This window comes from Schistocerca gregaria, chromosome 2, assembly GCF_023897955.1.
Source record: "Schistocerca gregaria isolate iqSchGreg1 chromosome 2, iqSchGreg1.2, whole genome shotgun sequence".
NCBI lineage: Eukaryota > Metazoa > Arthropoda > Insecta > Orthoptera > Acrididae > Schistocerca > Schistocerca gregaria.
In genome coordinates, this window is record NC_064921.1 from 741,376,966 (window position 1) to 741,394,042 (window position 17,077).

Here is a 17,077-nt window from a genome sequence, read left to right on the forward strand (position 1 = left end):
CTTTGAAGAGGTTTCTACAGGACGTCCGTGAATTTACTCCACAAATAATATATATTACACTCTTTTGGACTCTGAAAACTTTTGTTTGACTTGAAGAGTTACCCCAAAATATTATACCATATGACATTATGGAATGAAAGTAGGCAAAGTATGCAAGCTTTTTCATTTTTATGTCGCCTATGTCTGCTAACACTCGAATTGCAAGTACAGATTTGTTAAGGCGTTTCTGCAGTTCTGTGGTGTGCTCCTCCCAACTGAATTTATTATCAAGTTGTAATCCCAGGAGTTTAAGGCAGTCAACCTCTTCTATCTGCTCTTCTTCATACTTTATGCATATGCTGGGTGGAAACCTCTTACAGGTTCTGAATTGCATATAGTGAGTCTTTTCGAAGTTTAATGTCAGTGAGTTGGCTTCAAACCATTTATTAATATCCATGAAACTATCATTAGCAGATCTTTCTAGAACTACACTCAACATACTATTTATTGCAATACTTGTGTCATCTGCAAACAAAACGAACTCTGCTTCTGGCAGTGTAACTGATGAGAGATCATTAATGTACACAAGAAAAAGCAATGGCCCTAAGATGGATCCTTGTAGGACACCACATGTAATTTCTTCCCATTCTGACGATGACTGACGACTTAATTCACTAGTCCCTTGCACTGATACTCTTTTTGTTTCCTGTTAGCGAGGTATGACTTGAACCATTTTGCAGCGCTGCCCCATGACACCATAGAATTCTAATTTATTTAAAAAGATGTTGTGGTTTACACAATCGAATGCCTTTGACAAATCACAGAAAATACCTGCTGCTTGTAACTTGTTATTTAACGAATTAAGTACATTTTCACTGTAGGTGTAAATAGCCTTTTCGATATCAGAACCCTTCAGAAATCCAAACTGTGTTCTTGATAATATGATATTTGTGGTCAGATGGTTGAGAAGCTGCCTGTACATTACCTTTTCTAAAAATTTTGAGAATGCTGGCAAAAGTGAAATCGGTCTGTAGTTTGGTGGTATCTCTTTATCCCCTTTCTTGAATAGAGGCTTAACGTCTGCATATTTTAGCCAGTCAGAAAATGTCCCAGTTATAATTGACTAGTTACACAAGTAACTTAGAATTGTACTAAACTCGCAACAACATACCTTAATTAACTTTGTTGATATTTCATTGTAACCACTAGAATGCTTTGTTTTTAAAGATTTTATAATGGAAGTTATTTCTTTTGGTGAAGTGAGTGACATATTCATGTACCTGAAGCTATTGGTAAAGGCTAGTTTCAGATATTCAAGGGCATTACTTACTGATCCTGACAATCCCATTCTATCAGTAATGGATATAAAGTACTTGTTAAATAGATTTGCCACACTATGCCCATCGGTTACTTATGTGTCATCTACCCTTAATGCTATTTGCTCCTGTTCCTTTCTGGTTCTACCAGTCTCCTCTTTCACTATGCCCCATATTGTTTTTATTTTGTTCCCTGACATTGCTATCTTCTTCTCGTAGTACATTTGTTTAGATGTCTGAATTACTTTTTTAAATATTTTGCAGTATTCCTTGTATTTAGCTAAATCGTCAGCATTCGAGATATTCTTGGTTGACAGATACGTTTTCCTTTTTGTCTTACAGGAAATCTTTATTCCTTGTGTAATCCATGGTTTTATTATAGACTTCTGTTTAATTTGAGTAACTTTTAGAGGAAAACAGTTTTCAAACATGGTACTGACATTGTTCATGATTTTGTTATATTCTTTATTCATGTCATGAGCACTATAAACACCTTTCCAGTTCATATCTTTGAGCAGTTTTCTAAAACACTCAATTTTTGGTTGATTAACTACTCTCCTGTACTCAGATTCAGCAGTCTTGATAATCTGCTTAGAATTTACATCTAAAACAAGGAGCTGCATGTCATGATCTGATAGTCCATTTATTATAGGTTTTATGATATGATTTTGTTCCTTTGATTTGTCTATAAAAATATTATCAATGGCTGTCCTTGAGGTTTTCGTGATCCTAGTTGGAAAGTTTACAGTGTGAGATAGATTGAGAGACAACATTACTAACTGCAGTAAATGTTTACCGGAAGGTTGCATTAGAAAATCTGTATTAAAGTCTAAGCCACCGTCTCTATTCAGGGTGTTTGCGGTAGCTTTTATTTCAATAGCTTCCTTTATTAAACTGTCCCAGAAGCCGTTAGAGCGAGCCACGGAGGGCTATCGTCAAATTTTATGTGGTCACCCTTTTCTAACGCATGCTCAGTTAACGCAGATTTCTCTGGATAGCGTAGGCTATAATACCTGCGTTGTTCCATAGTGCGCACTGTTTGTCCGATGTACTTCTGGCCACACTCACAAGGTATTTCGTAAACTCCAGGAGACCTACTGCGTCTTTAACTGGTCTCAGTAATTGCCGAATTTTCGTTGGAGGCCTGAAGATTGATTTGATCTTGTGTCTTTCCAACAGGCGGATTATCTTGCCCGACTCAGAGCCACAGAATGGCAGCGAAACAAGTTTCTTCTTCTGCTCTTCGTCGGTGGTCTTATTCTGATATTTCCCAGAATTCACTTCTTTCACTTGATGGGCGCTGTAGCAGTTATTCCTAAAAACCTTGCATAGGTGGCTCAGTTCATATGGCAGGTTATCGTCGTCTGATATTACTCTTGCACGATGCACCAATATTTGTAATACTGTGCGCTTCTGTGTTGGATGATGATGGCTAGTGGCGTGGAGGAACAGGTCTGTGTGGGTGGGTTTTCTGTAGACGCTGTGGCCGAGGCACGCACTTCGTTACGGTGGACAAGGACGTCGAGGAAGTGCAATGCATTATCTTTTTATACCTACATGATGAACTGGATATTACTGTTGATGTCATCGGGTGTTCCAAAACCTCGTTTAGTTACTCACGTCCGTGTGGCCAAATGACGAACGTGTCGTCAACGTATCGAAAGAAACACTTCGGCTTCAATGGCGCAGTATCTATGGCAATATCCTCAAAATTCTCCATGAAGAGGTTTGCAACAGCTGAAGCCAACGGACTACCAATTGCTACGCCGTCTGTCTGATCGTAATACTGGTCGTTGTACACGAAATAGGAGGACGTAAGAGTGTGCCTAAATAGCTCGACCATTACATTTTAATTTTCGTATTTTCTGGAATATTCGATATCTGTATAAATAGCAACATTCCCCACCCGAGAGTTGTGTTCTGGCTGTACCTTTGGTTCCTGTACTAAATGGTTTTTCTGTTCTATCTTTTACTCCACAGACGACCCTGCCTTCGGATATGGACTTGATTGTGGTTTCTATGTGACATTATTTGGTGGAGGTGCCAGCTGCTACAAAACGTCCACATCACCATAGCTCCAATTAGGTAACGTACCAGGAACCCGAATACAAACAGTACATCGTCCCTAAGATCTATATATTCAGAAGACAAATGGATTCCAAAACAGTAGTCAGTCTACTGCACATTAAGAATCCACCAGTGTTATCCAGAGACACTGGTCAGGACCTGAGGAACTAGCTCAAAGGATTCAACTAAGTCGGCAAATACAACAAGTGGGATGACATGATATTTTTGGCAAATGTGAACTTTCACATGGACTACACAGACCAGCAATGATTCGAGAAGAATGAAGAGAAGCTGGTGCCGGCTGAGCTGAAGAAAATTTTCGGCAACAATCAGCAGCAAGTCTTCTTAGCGGAAGAATAATTGAAGAACAGCGCCGAATGTAATGGATAACGACACAATCGTACACACAAAATATTTTGGCCCTATGCTACACGCGAATCCGAAAACGACACAAGCCTACAAGATCTCACACTTCATGAAAGAGATCGCAGAAGACATGTGACAAGGTTCCTGGTAAAGGAAGTCAGAACAACGGAGAAATTCGTCATTTGGTACGTGCGAATCGAGGAAATTCAACAGAAAAAGAGACGGACAACAGCGGTATGACTGACTGCCGAATGTGGTCCCTCTGGCAGCTGTTGAAGACCATCATGAGCTTGCGCCAGTTAGTTATGGGTGAGCAGTTTGTGGCAGCCAGAAACGTCGGACCGTGTACACAAGAGATAACATCCATGAATGTCGACTTCATACGTCAGGAGATGATAAAGACTGTCGAAGAAGAGGTGTATTGATCTTTGGCAGCCATCTCTGCCACTAGTTGAACAAGCCATGAAGAATGGACTCGATCGACTTGAAATTACGCAGCAACTGCCAAATGATACTCAGCATACGACCAATACAGGTACACCCAGTTCCTCCGTCAAATACAACATCTCACTTGGGAGGCTGAGAACAACACGCCAGTATGTTTTCACTGTGAGTGCCGTGGACACGTACGCTACTGAACAGGTAGAAGACAAGTGTTCGACGACTGTTATGCCGTTAAAGACTTGAACCATCACAAAAGTCCACTTAACGCCAGTCGACTGCGGGCGATTATAGTCGTCCTGTGGACTGAAGCCCATCGCCGTACCCTGGATGAGGTTGCTCCCCAACGCGCCTTAGAGATACAGGCCGCTCGTCTAGCCGCCGAATTAAGGAAAACTAAGCGAGGCGACTATCTATGGAGGTAAAGGAGCCATAGACGAGAATCCTTCGTGAACGACAATCACCAAGATCTCAAGAAATGTCATTCACAGTAATATCGACGGCCAAATTGCCTGGGTGCTAGTCGATTCAGGAGGTTATTTTTCTGCCATGTCGAGTGTTTATAGACACCAGCTAAAGAAGCAGACTTCACATGGTACAAAGACGACTGCACTGAAGGCTTCAACAGGGAAATACGTCCAGTCAACAGCAAGAATAAATACCGTCAAATATTGCGGGACACGCAAACATTACAAACACAAGATATTTCAAGAATATACCAGAAACGATTAATACTAAATAACGAATACGAAGGGGTGCTGAAAAGTTTGTGTTGTTGTAGTCTTCAGTCCTGAGACTGGTTTGATGCAGCTCTCCATGCTACTCTATCCTGCGCAAGCTTCTTCATCTCCCAGTAACTACGGCATCCTACATCCTTCTGAATCTGCTTCGTGTATTCATCACTTGGTCTCTCTCTACGATTTTTAGCCTCCACGCTGCCCTCAAGTACTAAATTGGTGTTCCCTTGATGCCTCAGAACATGTTCTACCAACCGATCCTTTCTTCTGGTCAAGTTGTGCCACATACTTCTCTTCTCCCCAATCATATTCAACACCTCCTCATTAGTTATGTGATCTACCCATCTAATCTTCAGCATTCTTCTGTAGCACCACATTTCGAAATCTTCTATTCTCTTCTTGTCTAAACTATTTATCGTCTATGTTTCACTTCCATACATGGCTACACTCCATACAAACACTTTCAGAAAAGACTTCGTGACACTTAAATCTATACTCGATGTTAACAAATTTCTCTTCTTCAGAAACGCTTTCCTTGCCATTGCCAGTCTACATTTTATATCCTCTCTACTTCGACCATCATCAGTTATTTTGCTCCCCAAATAGCAAAACTCCTTTACTACTTTAAGTGTCTCATTTCTTAATCTAATACCCTCAACGTCACCCGACTTAATTCGACTACATTCCATTATTCTCGTTTTGCTTTTGTTGATGTTCATCTTATATCCTCCCTTCAAGACACTATCCATTCCGTTCAACTGCTCTTCCAAGTCCTTTGCTGTCTCTGACAGAATTACAATGGCATCGGCGAACCTCAAAGTTTTTATTTCTTCTCAGTGGATTTTTTTTTCCTTTACTGCTTGCTCAATATACAGACTGAATAACATCAGGGAGAGGCTACAGCCCTGTCTCACTCCCTTCCCAACCACTGCTTCCCTTTCATGCCCCTCTACTCTTATAACTGCCATTTGGTTTCTATACAAATTGTAAATAGCCTTTCGCTCCCTATATTTTGCCCCTGCCACCTTCAGAATTTGAAAGAGAGTATTCCAGTCAACAGTGTCAAAAGCTTTCTCTAAGTCTACAAATGCTAGAAACGTAGGTTTGCCTTTCCTTAATCTAGCTTCTAAGATAAGCCGTAGGGTCATTATTGCCTCACGTGTTCCAACATTTCTACGGAATCCAAACTGATCTTCCCCAAGGTCGGTTTCTACTAGTTTTTCCATTCGTCTGTAAAGAATTCGCGTTAGTATTTTGCAGCCGTGACTTATTAAACTGATAGTCCGGTAATTTTCACATCTGTCAACACCTGCTTTCTTTGGGATTGGAATTATTATATTCTTCTTGAAGTCTGAGGGTATTTCGCCTGTCTCATACATCTTTCTGACCAGATGGTAGAATTATGTCAGGACTGGCTCTCCCAAAGCCGTCAGTAGTTATAATGGAATGTTGTCTACTCCCGGGGCCTTGTTTCGACTCAGGTCTTTCAGTGCTCTGTCAAACTCTTCACCCAGTATCATATCTCCCGTTTCATCTTCATCTATATCCTGTTTCATTTCCATAATATTGTCCTCAAGTACATCGCCCTTGTATAGACCCTCTATATACTCCTTCCACCTTTCTGCTTTCCCTTCTTTGCTTAGAAGTGGGTTTCCATCTGAGCTCTTGATATTCATACAAGTGGTTCTCTTTTCTCCAAAGGTCTCTTTAATTTTCCTGTAGGCTGTATCTATCTTACCCCTAGTGAGATAAGCCTCTACATCCTTACATTTGTCCTCTAGCCATTCCTGCTTGGCCATTTTGCACTTCCTGTCGATCTCATTTTTGAGGCGTTTGTATTCCTTTTTGCCTGCTTCATTTACTGCATTTTACTGCTGGAAAGTAATGCCTCCGAATTTTTTTATGTGTACACCCAAAGTTTTTTTTAAAACAAGACAAACGTTTTTAACGTCATACATCTTTAGTCTTCTTGTCTACATATTTATTTCTCAACAAGGTCACTCTGGCGACGAACGCATAACTCCAAAAGGGAGACCATTTTTTGATACCGTCACTGTAGAATGTTGGACATTGTTGATGGAGTCATAACCTCACCTCTGCTCTTGATATTCATACAAGTGGTTCTCTTTTCTCCAAAGGTCTCTTTAATTTTCCTGTAGGCTGTATCTATCTTACCCCTAGTGAGATAAGCCTCTACATCCTTACATTTGTCCTCTAGCCATTCCTGCTTGGCCATTTTGCACTTCCTGTCGATCTCATTTTTGAGGCGTTTGTATTCCTTTTTGCCTGCTTCATTTACTGCATTTTACTGCTGGAAAGTAATGCCTCCGAATTTTTTTATGTGTACACCCAAAGTTTTTTTTAAAACAAGACAAACGTTTTTAACGTCATACATCTTTAGTCTTCTTGTCTACATATTTATTTCTCAACAAGGTCACTCTGGCGACGAACGCATAACTCCAAAAGGGAGACCATTTTTTGATACCGTCACTGTAGAATGTTGGACATTGTTGATGGAGTCATAACCTCACCTCTGCTAGCACCGCTTTATCGGATTTAAACCGAAGTCCTCGAATGTCTTCTATAAGTTTTGGAAACATGAAAATCGCAGGTGCCAAGTCAGGACTGTACGGAGGATGATCGATGGCAGTGAACCCAAGGCGTCGGACTGCTGCAGACGTCGCAGCCCTCGTTTGTGGCCTGAGATTGTCACGCTGAAGGAGAGGTTGCTGTATGTGTGGACGAACTCTTCAAATTCGGAAATGGCTATTTCTCAAGCACCGACTTAGTTTCGTCACATACTGCTGTGTTACTCCTTACAATTTCGAGCTGCCTCGCGACAGAGGGCTGCAAATAGGTAGACGTGAAGAATAAAGATGAAGAGTTTTAATAACATTTGTTTCGTTTAAAAAGGAGTATGAACTTCCATATAAAAAATTCGGAGGCATTAACTTTCAGCACCCCCTCATAAATGCTGGTGCGCGGTTTGGAAGTGGCGACTCACAGCACACCAACCAGCGACGCAAATCACTATGCCACGCTTCGTGCACAAGAGCTCGCACTATTTTTTTTCTTTTTTCACGTTCCTGCAACTTCTCGTCATCTGTGATTCGTGAAGACTCTATGCAGAATCAGATGGAGTTATCACTGGCCAGGTCCCTGCCGATCTGTAAGACCCTATGTGAGACACCGTAAGGAATGTCAACGACAAGTGTAATTGCCGCAATTACCTCTGGATCTGGAGCACCAGATACCAATCCCACCTGTAGCAGAGCCACGCTGCCGAAACGGAATCAACCTCTTGGAGACCTTCCAGATGTCGCCAAAGGGGACCTGATGGATAACAGTCTGCAATAACCAGCTCATCCACTATGCTGTCACCATAGCTGTACCGACTGCTGAAGCTCCGGAAATTGCAAAGTTCCTTGTAGAAGACTCATTTCGAAGCATGGAGTGTCTGATGATGTCAGTCGTGGAGAAGTTTTTAAATCGAGATTAATATCAGAGGTAATTTTACCCTGGAACGTCACCTGCAAGATGAGAACTGCCTACCATCCAGCAGGCGAATGGCTTCACAGAATGTTTTAATAATAAGTTGGAAGATATGCTCTCTATGTACCTTGACGTCGAACAGAGAGACTGTGATACAATACTGCTCGGCATCGCATTCGAATACAACAAAGCGCAGCAAGACATTGCAAGCTTCACACTGTTCTTTCTGCTCCACAGTCGCGAGGCCGAAACGCCAACGGAGACACGGCTCTCGTTTCAACTAAACGATACCCAGGATGATTACGTGATACACCTCAGCAGCACCGAAGATGCAAAACACGTGGCTCGCATGCAGACCCTGGACGCCCAGCAAAAGGAACGAAAGTGCATCAATACCAAGCACCTTGCAGTGAGATACTGTCCAGGAGACTTGGCTTCGATTTTTACGCCTGTGTGGAACAAAAAAGGACTGAAACTTCCTGGCAGATTAAAACTGTGGGCCGTACCGAGACTCGAACTCAGGACCTTTGCCTTTCTCGGGCAAGTTCAATATCCTTTCTTTCAGGAGTGCTAGTCCTGCAAGTTTCGCTGGAGAGCTTCTGTAAAGCTTGGAAGGTAGGAGACGAGGTACTGGCAGAAGTGGAGCTGTGAGGACGGGGCGTGAGTCGTGCTTGGGTAGCTCAGTTGGTAGAGCACTTGCCCCCGAAAGGCAAAGGTCTCGAGTTCGAGTCTCGGTCCGGCACACAGTTTTAATCTGCCAGAAAGTTTCATATCATTGTACTCTCCGCTGCAGAGTGAATATGTCATTCTGGAAAAAAGGACTATCAGAGAAATTATTTAAGCCGTACTTTGGGGTGTATCGTATTCTTCATCGCGTTGGACGTCACACTTAAAGTCGAGGATTATGACCGTTCTTCAAGACACTAACGCAGAGACGTCTTCCATGTCCACAGTATGAAGGTCTAGTGCAGTCCAGAAGTGCAGATAGATGACGGGAAGTTCAACGGAATTGAAGACCCACTTTGCGTTCACGAAACTTTGACGGGGGGCGCTTCCTTTGGCACCCATCATAAATGATGTAACAACACGAGCAGAACGCAATTATCCGCCATCATCGCCATACAGAGAAGCATTAACAAAATCTAAATTCTGGGTGCTACAGTCGACTCAATAAGAATTTCTGAAACAGATGGTCGCTGTTTCTAAATTCTGGGTGCTACAGTCGACTCAATAAGAATTTCTGAAACAGATGGTCGCTGTTTCTGCAGAAGAGGGAGCAATGACGCAAGCTAGGGCGCGCGCAGTGTGGCACAGTGGTTAGCATTGCAAGCTGGCGTGCTTATGCTAGTCAGTTCAAACCCGATCACGGGCAACTATTTATCGTGTGTGGTAAGTTCTTAAAATACTTGTATTGTGTATTCTGAAACATTCGATGTTAGTATAAATATTGTGAGATATTCGATGTTTGTCGAAATAGCTGCACTCTCTGTCCAGGAGATCAGTTCTGTCTGGCTGAATGTTGGTGTTCATAATGAACGAGCTTTCGGTTCTAAGTGCTATACTTCACTGACAAACTGTTGTGGGATTTGGACTTGAGTGTGATTTCGACGTGACAATATGAGTGAAATGACAGACAGTTTTACTTGTAACCTCAGACTTTTTACAGGCGATGCTGTTCTCTGTTGTAAAATAATATCTGAAAAAAGCTATGATAATATTTGAAAGTGGTACAAAGACTGGCAACTTGCTTTAAATCTGCAAAAATGCAAAAGCTTGCACTTAAAAAAACTCAAAACGCTGTATCATATGAATACAGTATTAATAAAAATCACATCTGGAATCGGTCAACTCATAAAAATACCTGGAAGTAACAATTTGTGAAGACAGGAATAATTTCGCTATAGGAGCCACACTTCGGTTCCTTAGTAGGCTACTGGAAAAATTCGAATCCACGTAGACATTGAACTATAAAACCTAGGATACAGCTCAAGTTTGTGGGATCCATACCAAATAGAACCAACAGGGGATACCGAAAGTGTATAAAGGTAGGCGGCACGAATCGTCGCAGAATTGTTCGACTCACCGGAGAGCATCACGAAGATGCTGAAAAACTTGAATTATCTGACACTTGGAGAGAGATACCAACGACCCAGTAAAAGCTTACATGCAAAGCTTCAATAACCATTATTGAAACAGGACTCAAAGAATATATTACGGCCCCCCACGTACCACATCTCTAGTCAAGATTACACTCATTACAGCACGAACAGAGACATTTAAGCAGTTATTATTCGCATGCTCCAGATGTAACAGGAAGAAACCTTCATAGTGGTGTAATAGGAAGGACCCTTTGCCACACACTTCACAGTGGTTTTCAGAATATAGGTGTAGACGTAGGTGTAGGCCAGTGTTGGACCAATTTTATCTTTTATTATGTAGCAAAAGAAAAGAGGAAGGTAGTGGCAGAGTGTGCCTAGCAACGTCAGCATGTGATTCTACTGGAACTGGGCTGAAGGATTCAACTCCAGAGATAAGTGTTGCTGCTGTAACAGAGATGCCGTTGTGAAACCAGAGAATCAACCAGCTCTTTCAGTAGAAGCAATAAAAACTGGTGAGAAAGCCGCCGTGAGGTACTGTATTAGCAGCCGCAGTCTGGTAGCCGCATTGTGGCCACACGTGGCTCAGAATAGCATACACGTAAGGGGACTGCGACACGAGGCTAGCCGCGCTCGCAGGAAACTGCACCTAACAGCGGTAATGATAGTAGCTGGCGGGTCGATGTCACCACAGCAGGGCAAGCCTCCTGCTATTGGCGGCGTGACCAGGTGCTAGGTTTTAGTGAAACCAATGCGCCTCAGAGGTACACTGAGGTGACAAAAGTCATGGGGTAGTGGTATGCATATACAGGGTGGTCCATTGATAGTGACCGGGCCAAATATCTCACGAAATAAGCATCAAACGAAAAAACGAAACTCGTCTGGCGTGAAGAGGGAAACCAGATGGCGCTATGGTTGGCCCGCTAGATGGCGCTGCCGTAAGTCAAACGGATGTCAACTGCGTTTTTTAAAATAGGAACCCCCATTTTTATTGCGTATTCGTGTAATACGTAAAGAAATATGAATGTTTTAGTTGAACCACTTTTTTTCGTTTTGTGATAGATGGCGCTGTAATAGTCACTAACATATAAGTACGTGATATCACGTAACATTCCGCCAGTGCAGACAGTATTTGCTTCGCGATACATTACCCGTGTTAAAATGGACCGTTTACCAATTGCGGAAAAGGTCGATATCGTGTTGATATATGGCTACTGTGATCAAAATGCCCAACGGGCCTGTATTATGTATGCTGCTCGGTATCCTGGACGACATCATCCAAGTGTCTGGACCGTTCGCCGGATAGTTACGATATTTAAGGAAACAGGAAGTGTTCAGCCACATGTGAAACGTCAACCACCACCGGCAAGAAATGAAGATGCCCAAGTAGGTGTTTTAGCTGCTGTCGCGGCTAATCCGCACATCGGTAACAGACAAATTTCGAGGGAATCTGGAATCTAAAAAACGTAGGTGTTGAGAATGCTACATTAACATCGATTGCACCCGTACCACATTTCTATGCACCAGGAATTGCATGGCGACGACTTTGCACGTCGTGTACAGTTCTGCCACTGGGCACAAGAGAAATTACAGGACGATGACAGATTTTCTTCATGCGTTTTAATTAGCGACGAAGCGTCATTCACCAACAGCGGTAACGTAAACGAGCACAATATGCACTATTGAGCAACGGAAAATAGACGATGGCTGCGACAAGTGGAACATCAGCGACCTTGGCGGGTTAATGTATGGTGCGGCATTATGGGAGGAAGGATAATTGGCCCCCATTTTATCGATGGCAATCTAAATGGTGAAACGTATGCTGATTTCCTACGTAATGTTCTACCGATGTTAGTACAAGATATTTCAGTGGATGACAGAATGTCGATGTACTTGCAGCATGATGGATGTCCGGCACATAGCTCGCGTGCGGTTGAAACGGTACAGAATAGCATATTTCATGACAGGTGGATTGGTCGTCGAAGGACCATACCATGGCCCGCACATTCACCGGATCTGACGTCCCCGGATTTTTTTCTGTGGGGAAAGTTGAAGGATATTGGCTATCGTGATCCACCGACAACGCCTGACAACATGCGTCAGCGGATTGTCAGTGCATGTGCGAACATTACGGAAGGCGAACTACTCGCTGTTGAGAGGAATGTCGTTACACGTATTGCTAAATGCATTGAGGTTGACGGACATCATTTTGAGCATTTATTGCATTAATGTGGTATTTACAGGTAATCACGCTGTAACAGCATGCGTTCTCAGAAATGATAAGTTCACAAAGGTACATGTATCACATTGGAACAACCGAAATAAAATGTTTAACGTACCTACGTTCTGTATTTTAATTTAAGAAACCTACCTGTTACCAACTGTTCGTCTAAAATTGTGAGCCATATGTTTGTGACTATTACAGCGCCATCTATCACAAAGCGAAAAAGTGGTGCAACTGAAACATTCATATTTGTTTACGTACTACACGAATATGTAATAAAATGGGGATTCCTATTTAAAAAAACGCAGCTGATATACGTTTGACCTATGAAAGCGCCATCTAGCGGGCCAACCATAGCGCCATTTGGTTTCCCCCTTCAAGCTAGACAAGTTTCGTTCTTTGTAGTTTTTTCGTTTGACGCTTATTTCGTGAGATATTTGGCCCGGTCACGATCAATGGACCATTCTGTATACGTTCATGTCAAAGATGTACCAGAGAATGTCCACAGTATCAATAAGTGAATACATCGTCTTCAATATTTGTAATTTGGCGTGTCACGTGGACATGATTGTTTTTCCTCGTAAACACTATACTTAAGCCTAGTACGCTGCACAAACGGACAGGGAGCAGGGAGGTGGCGTACCGCTGGCGCTACTGGCGCTTGGTGTCCGCGGCGCGCATCCGGCGCCACTCGTCGGCGGGAAGGTCCCGGTCCCCCCAGCCCCACAGCGCGTGGCTGCCGTCTCCGGAGCGCTGGACGCGCCGCCGCACCATGTCGGGGGCCACGGTCTTCAGGTCGTACGCCCAGCCGAGGCGCGCGAAGAAGTCGATGAAGGCGGTGGTGGGGTTGAGTGGGCTGGCGCCCAGCTCGGCCGCCTTGTAGTCCCAGGGGAACACGTGGTGGTAGTTGTGCCAGCCCTCGCCCAGCGCCGCCACCGACACCACGGCGTTCTCCACAGGGCTGATGTGCCTGCAGACATCGCCGCCGTAGTTAGAGGCGCTAAGCGGGCAAGCACTCGTGTAGCGTGGATACTCGGGAGGAAGCTACGTGTAGCCGCGTCGGGCAAAAGAACGCGGAAGCTGTCCTCACGCGGGACAAGGCCGCTGAAGTTGACGCGGACGGGAAACCCGGCTGCATGAGACACAAGACCCACGTCACATGAGACATGCCGCTTACGTGATTTCTGACTGCAGCATTCTCCATCGGCAGCTATCGGCTGTATGCGGATCGATAACTACACTGTTTCTTTACGAAAATGGACGGAGGCAAAATTCCTATGTTGGCTCAATTAAAACGCACATTTCCCTCCTTGTCCATATGGCAGTCGTGTGTAGTATACAAAAATAAAAACTTCAGGATAGGGAATGTTTAGATTAACATGAATTTTGCTCTGGTTTTATAATACATGACGAAGTAGCAAATTCAGTTAAACAATTCAATGCTGCTAACAAAAGATTATTCTACATAGTACTTGGAAAACAAATGTCAGACTAAATGCTTATCGCAGTTCACGGCCCGACGGAAGATTCACTACTGGCCACTGAAATTACTACACTATGAAAATGACGTACTACAGACACGAAATTTAACCGACAGAGCATACACAAGGTTGGCGACGGTGGCGACACCTACAACGTGCTGACATGAGGAAAGTTTCCAACCGATTTCTCATACACAAACAGCAGTTCACCGCCGTTGCCTGGTGAAACGTTGTTGTGATACCTCGTGTAATGAGGAGAAATGTGTACCATCACTTTTCCGACTTTGATAAAGGTCGGCTTCTAGCTCGTGGCGATTACGGTTTATCGCAACGCGACATTGCTGCTCGCGTTGGTCGAGATCCAATGACTGTTAGCAGAATATGGAATAGGAGGGTTCAGGAGGGTAATACGGAACGCCGTGCTGGATCCCAGCGGTCTCGTATCATTAACAGTCGAGATGACAGGCATCTTAACCGCATGGCTGTAACGGATCGTGCAGCCACGTCTCGATCCCTGAGTCAACAGATAGGGACGTTTGCAAGACAGCAACCATCTGCAAGAACAGGTCGACGACGTTTGCTGCAGCGTGGACTACCAACTCGGAGACCATGCCTGCGGTTACCCTGACGCTGCATCACAGGCAGGAGCGCCTGCGATGGTGTACTCGACGACGAACCTGGGTGCACGAATGGCAAAACGTCATTTTTTCGGATGAATCCAGGTTCTGTTTACAGCATCTTGATGGTCGCATCCGTGTTTGGCGTCATCGCAGTGTACGCACATTGGAAGCGTGTATTCGTCATCGCCATACTGGCGCATCACCCGGCGTGATGGTATGGGGTGCCATTGGTTACACGTCTCGGTCAGCTCTTGTTCGCACTGACGGCACTTTGAACAGTGGACGTTACATTTCAGATGTGTTACGACCCGTGGCTCTACCCTTCATTCGATCCTTGGGAAACCCTACATGCACGACTGCATGTTGCAGGTCGCGTACGAGACTTTCTGGACACAGAAAATGTTCGACTGCTGCCCTGGCCAGCACATTCTTCAGAGCTCTCACCAACTGGAAACGTCTGGTCAATGGCGGCCGAGCAACTGGCTCGTCACAATACACCAGTCACTACTCTTGATGAACTGTGGTATCGTGTTGAACCTGCATAGGCAGCTGTACCCGCTATCCAAGGTAAATGCCCAGGCGTATCAAGGCCGTTATTACGGCCAGAGGTGGTTGTTCTGGGTACTGATTTCTCAGGATATATGCACCCAAATTGCGTGATAATGTAATAACATGTCAGTTCTAGTATAATATATCTGTCCAATTAATACCCGTTAACCATCTGCATTTCTTCTTGGTGTAGCAATTTTAATGGCCAGTAGTGTAAAACAGATGAAGAAAAGGAAAAGTTCTATTATCAACTAGAGCAAACAATTGAGAGTACACCAATCAGAAACATCAAGATACTTCAGGGAGATTTTAAAGGAAAAGTAGGAAAAGAAGAAATCTGTAAACCAACTTTAGGAAGGTGCAGGTTGCATGGCGAGATCAAAGAGAATGGTCAGAGGATGATCAACTTAGCTAGCTCAAAGAACCTCAGATAAGGGGACATCGTGCTAACAGGATGGAAGAACTATCAACCAGATAGATCACATCTTGGTAGACCAGCGCTACCGACGTAGTCACAGACGTCAGGTCGTACAGAGAAGCCGACTGTGTATCAGACAACTTCCTCGTTGTGTCTAGATTTAAAATGAAGTTCACCTAAACGCATGAGAAAAAGGAGACACTAGAACCTGCTTTGAATGTTCGGAAACAGCTAGAAAGTGCAATTAAAGAACAATATGCTACAGAAATCTAAAAACCTCTGAGGTCCTAGGAAACCAGGAAGTAAAAGGGGACGTCGAGGAAAAGTGGAATGAAGTTAAATCCGCAGTAGTAAGTGTTGCGCAGGATACGTTGGGAAGAAAGAAGAGAAAGAAGAAAAGAAAGTTGTTCAACAAGACATCCCAGAAGGCTACCGAAAAGAGAAGGAAAATGAAGGAGAAGTGACTGGAGGACAGGAAGAGTGAGCAGAAAAGGGAACATTTTATCAACATCAGAAGAGAGTCGAAGCGAATCTTACAAACAGAAGAGAATATATCTAAGCAGTTTATCTGAACGAATTGAGCCAGAGAGCAACAGCATAAAATCAAGACAATTTTTCCAATGCATCAAAAATCAGAAAAACACACTGACTTTTATTTAATCTCAGAGACGGGCCTTATACACTAAGAGTTTCATTGTTCTGGCTTTCGTTTTGGTGTAGCCAGTTTTTTTCCCCCCTGTGCTGCCACTGTATTTCTGGACATTGAGTCTTTTGCTACTAATAGCCAACAGATGACCAAAATGTCTTGGAAGTCTAGGAGACATCTTGCAATTGAAATTTACTATGGTAACAGTTGAAACACACTCCCCATGAAAGTGATGCGTAAAGTTAATTTTCAATAGCGCAAAGTAGAAGCACAGTGTATGAAAGCGAGAAAAGAATTTGAAGTGGATACTCACTTGTCGTAAGGCCTGTTGCCCCACATGTGCGCCACGCTGTTGATGAGGAAGGCGATGTTGAGTGTGAGGACGAAGCGGAAGTTGAAGAGCACGAAGAATGACCTCCAGAGCGTCTCATCCCAGAAATACCAAGGCACCCACACCGGGAACACGACTACAAGCAGGGCGAACAGCGGCACGTACAGCCTGTAGAAAATATGTTTGAGGTATACATGTGGATGTGATTGTAGTCACGAACGGAACTGTTGTGGAGTGAGGGAAGTACTAAAGTCATTACACATAACTCTTTCATTGTAATACACTCCACTTTTCATATCTAAGACAATATTTTT

General features: G+C 43.6%; 1 protein-coding gene across 2 annotated transcripts in view; it reads right to left on the minus strand.

The window, feature by feature from the left end:
• Window positions 1-17,077, minus strand: part of LOC126334918 (acyl-CoA Delta-9 desaturase-like) — a 630,264-nt gene that overhangs the window by 10,952 nt on the left and 602,235 nt on the right. For both annotated transcript variants that reach the window (XM_049997636.1, XM_049997638.1), the window contains exons 5-6: window positions 16,746-16,931; window positions 13,362-13,688 (exon numbers count right to left, since the gene is read on the minus strand). In XM_049997636.1, coding sequence (XP_049853593.1) covers window positions 13,370-13,688; window positions 16,746-16,931 — 505 coding nt within the window. In that variant the 3' untranslated portion in view covers window positions 13,362-13,369. The remainder of the gene's footprint in view (window positions 1-13,361; window positions 13,689-16,745; window positions 16,932-17,077) is intronic.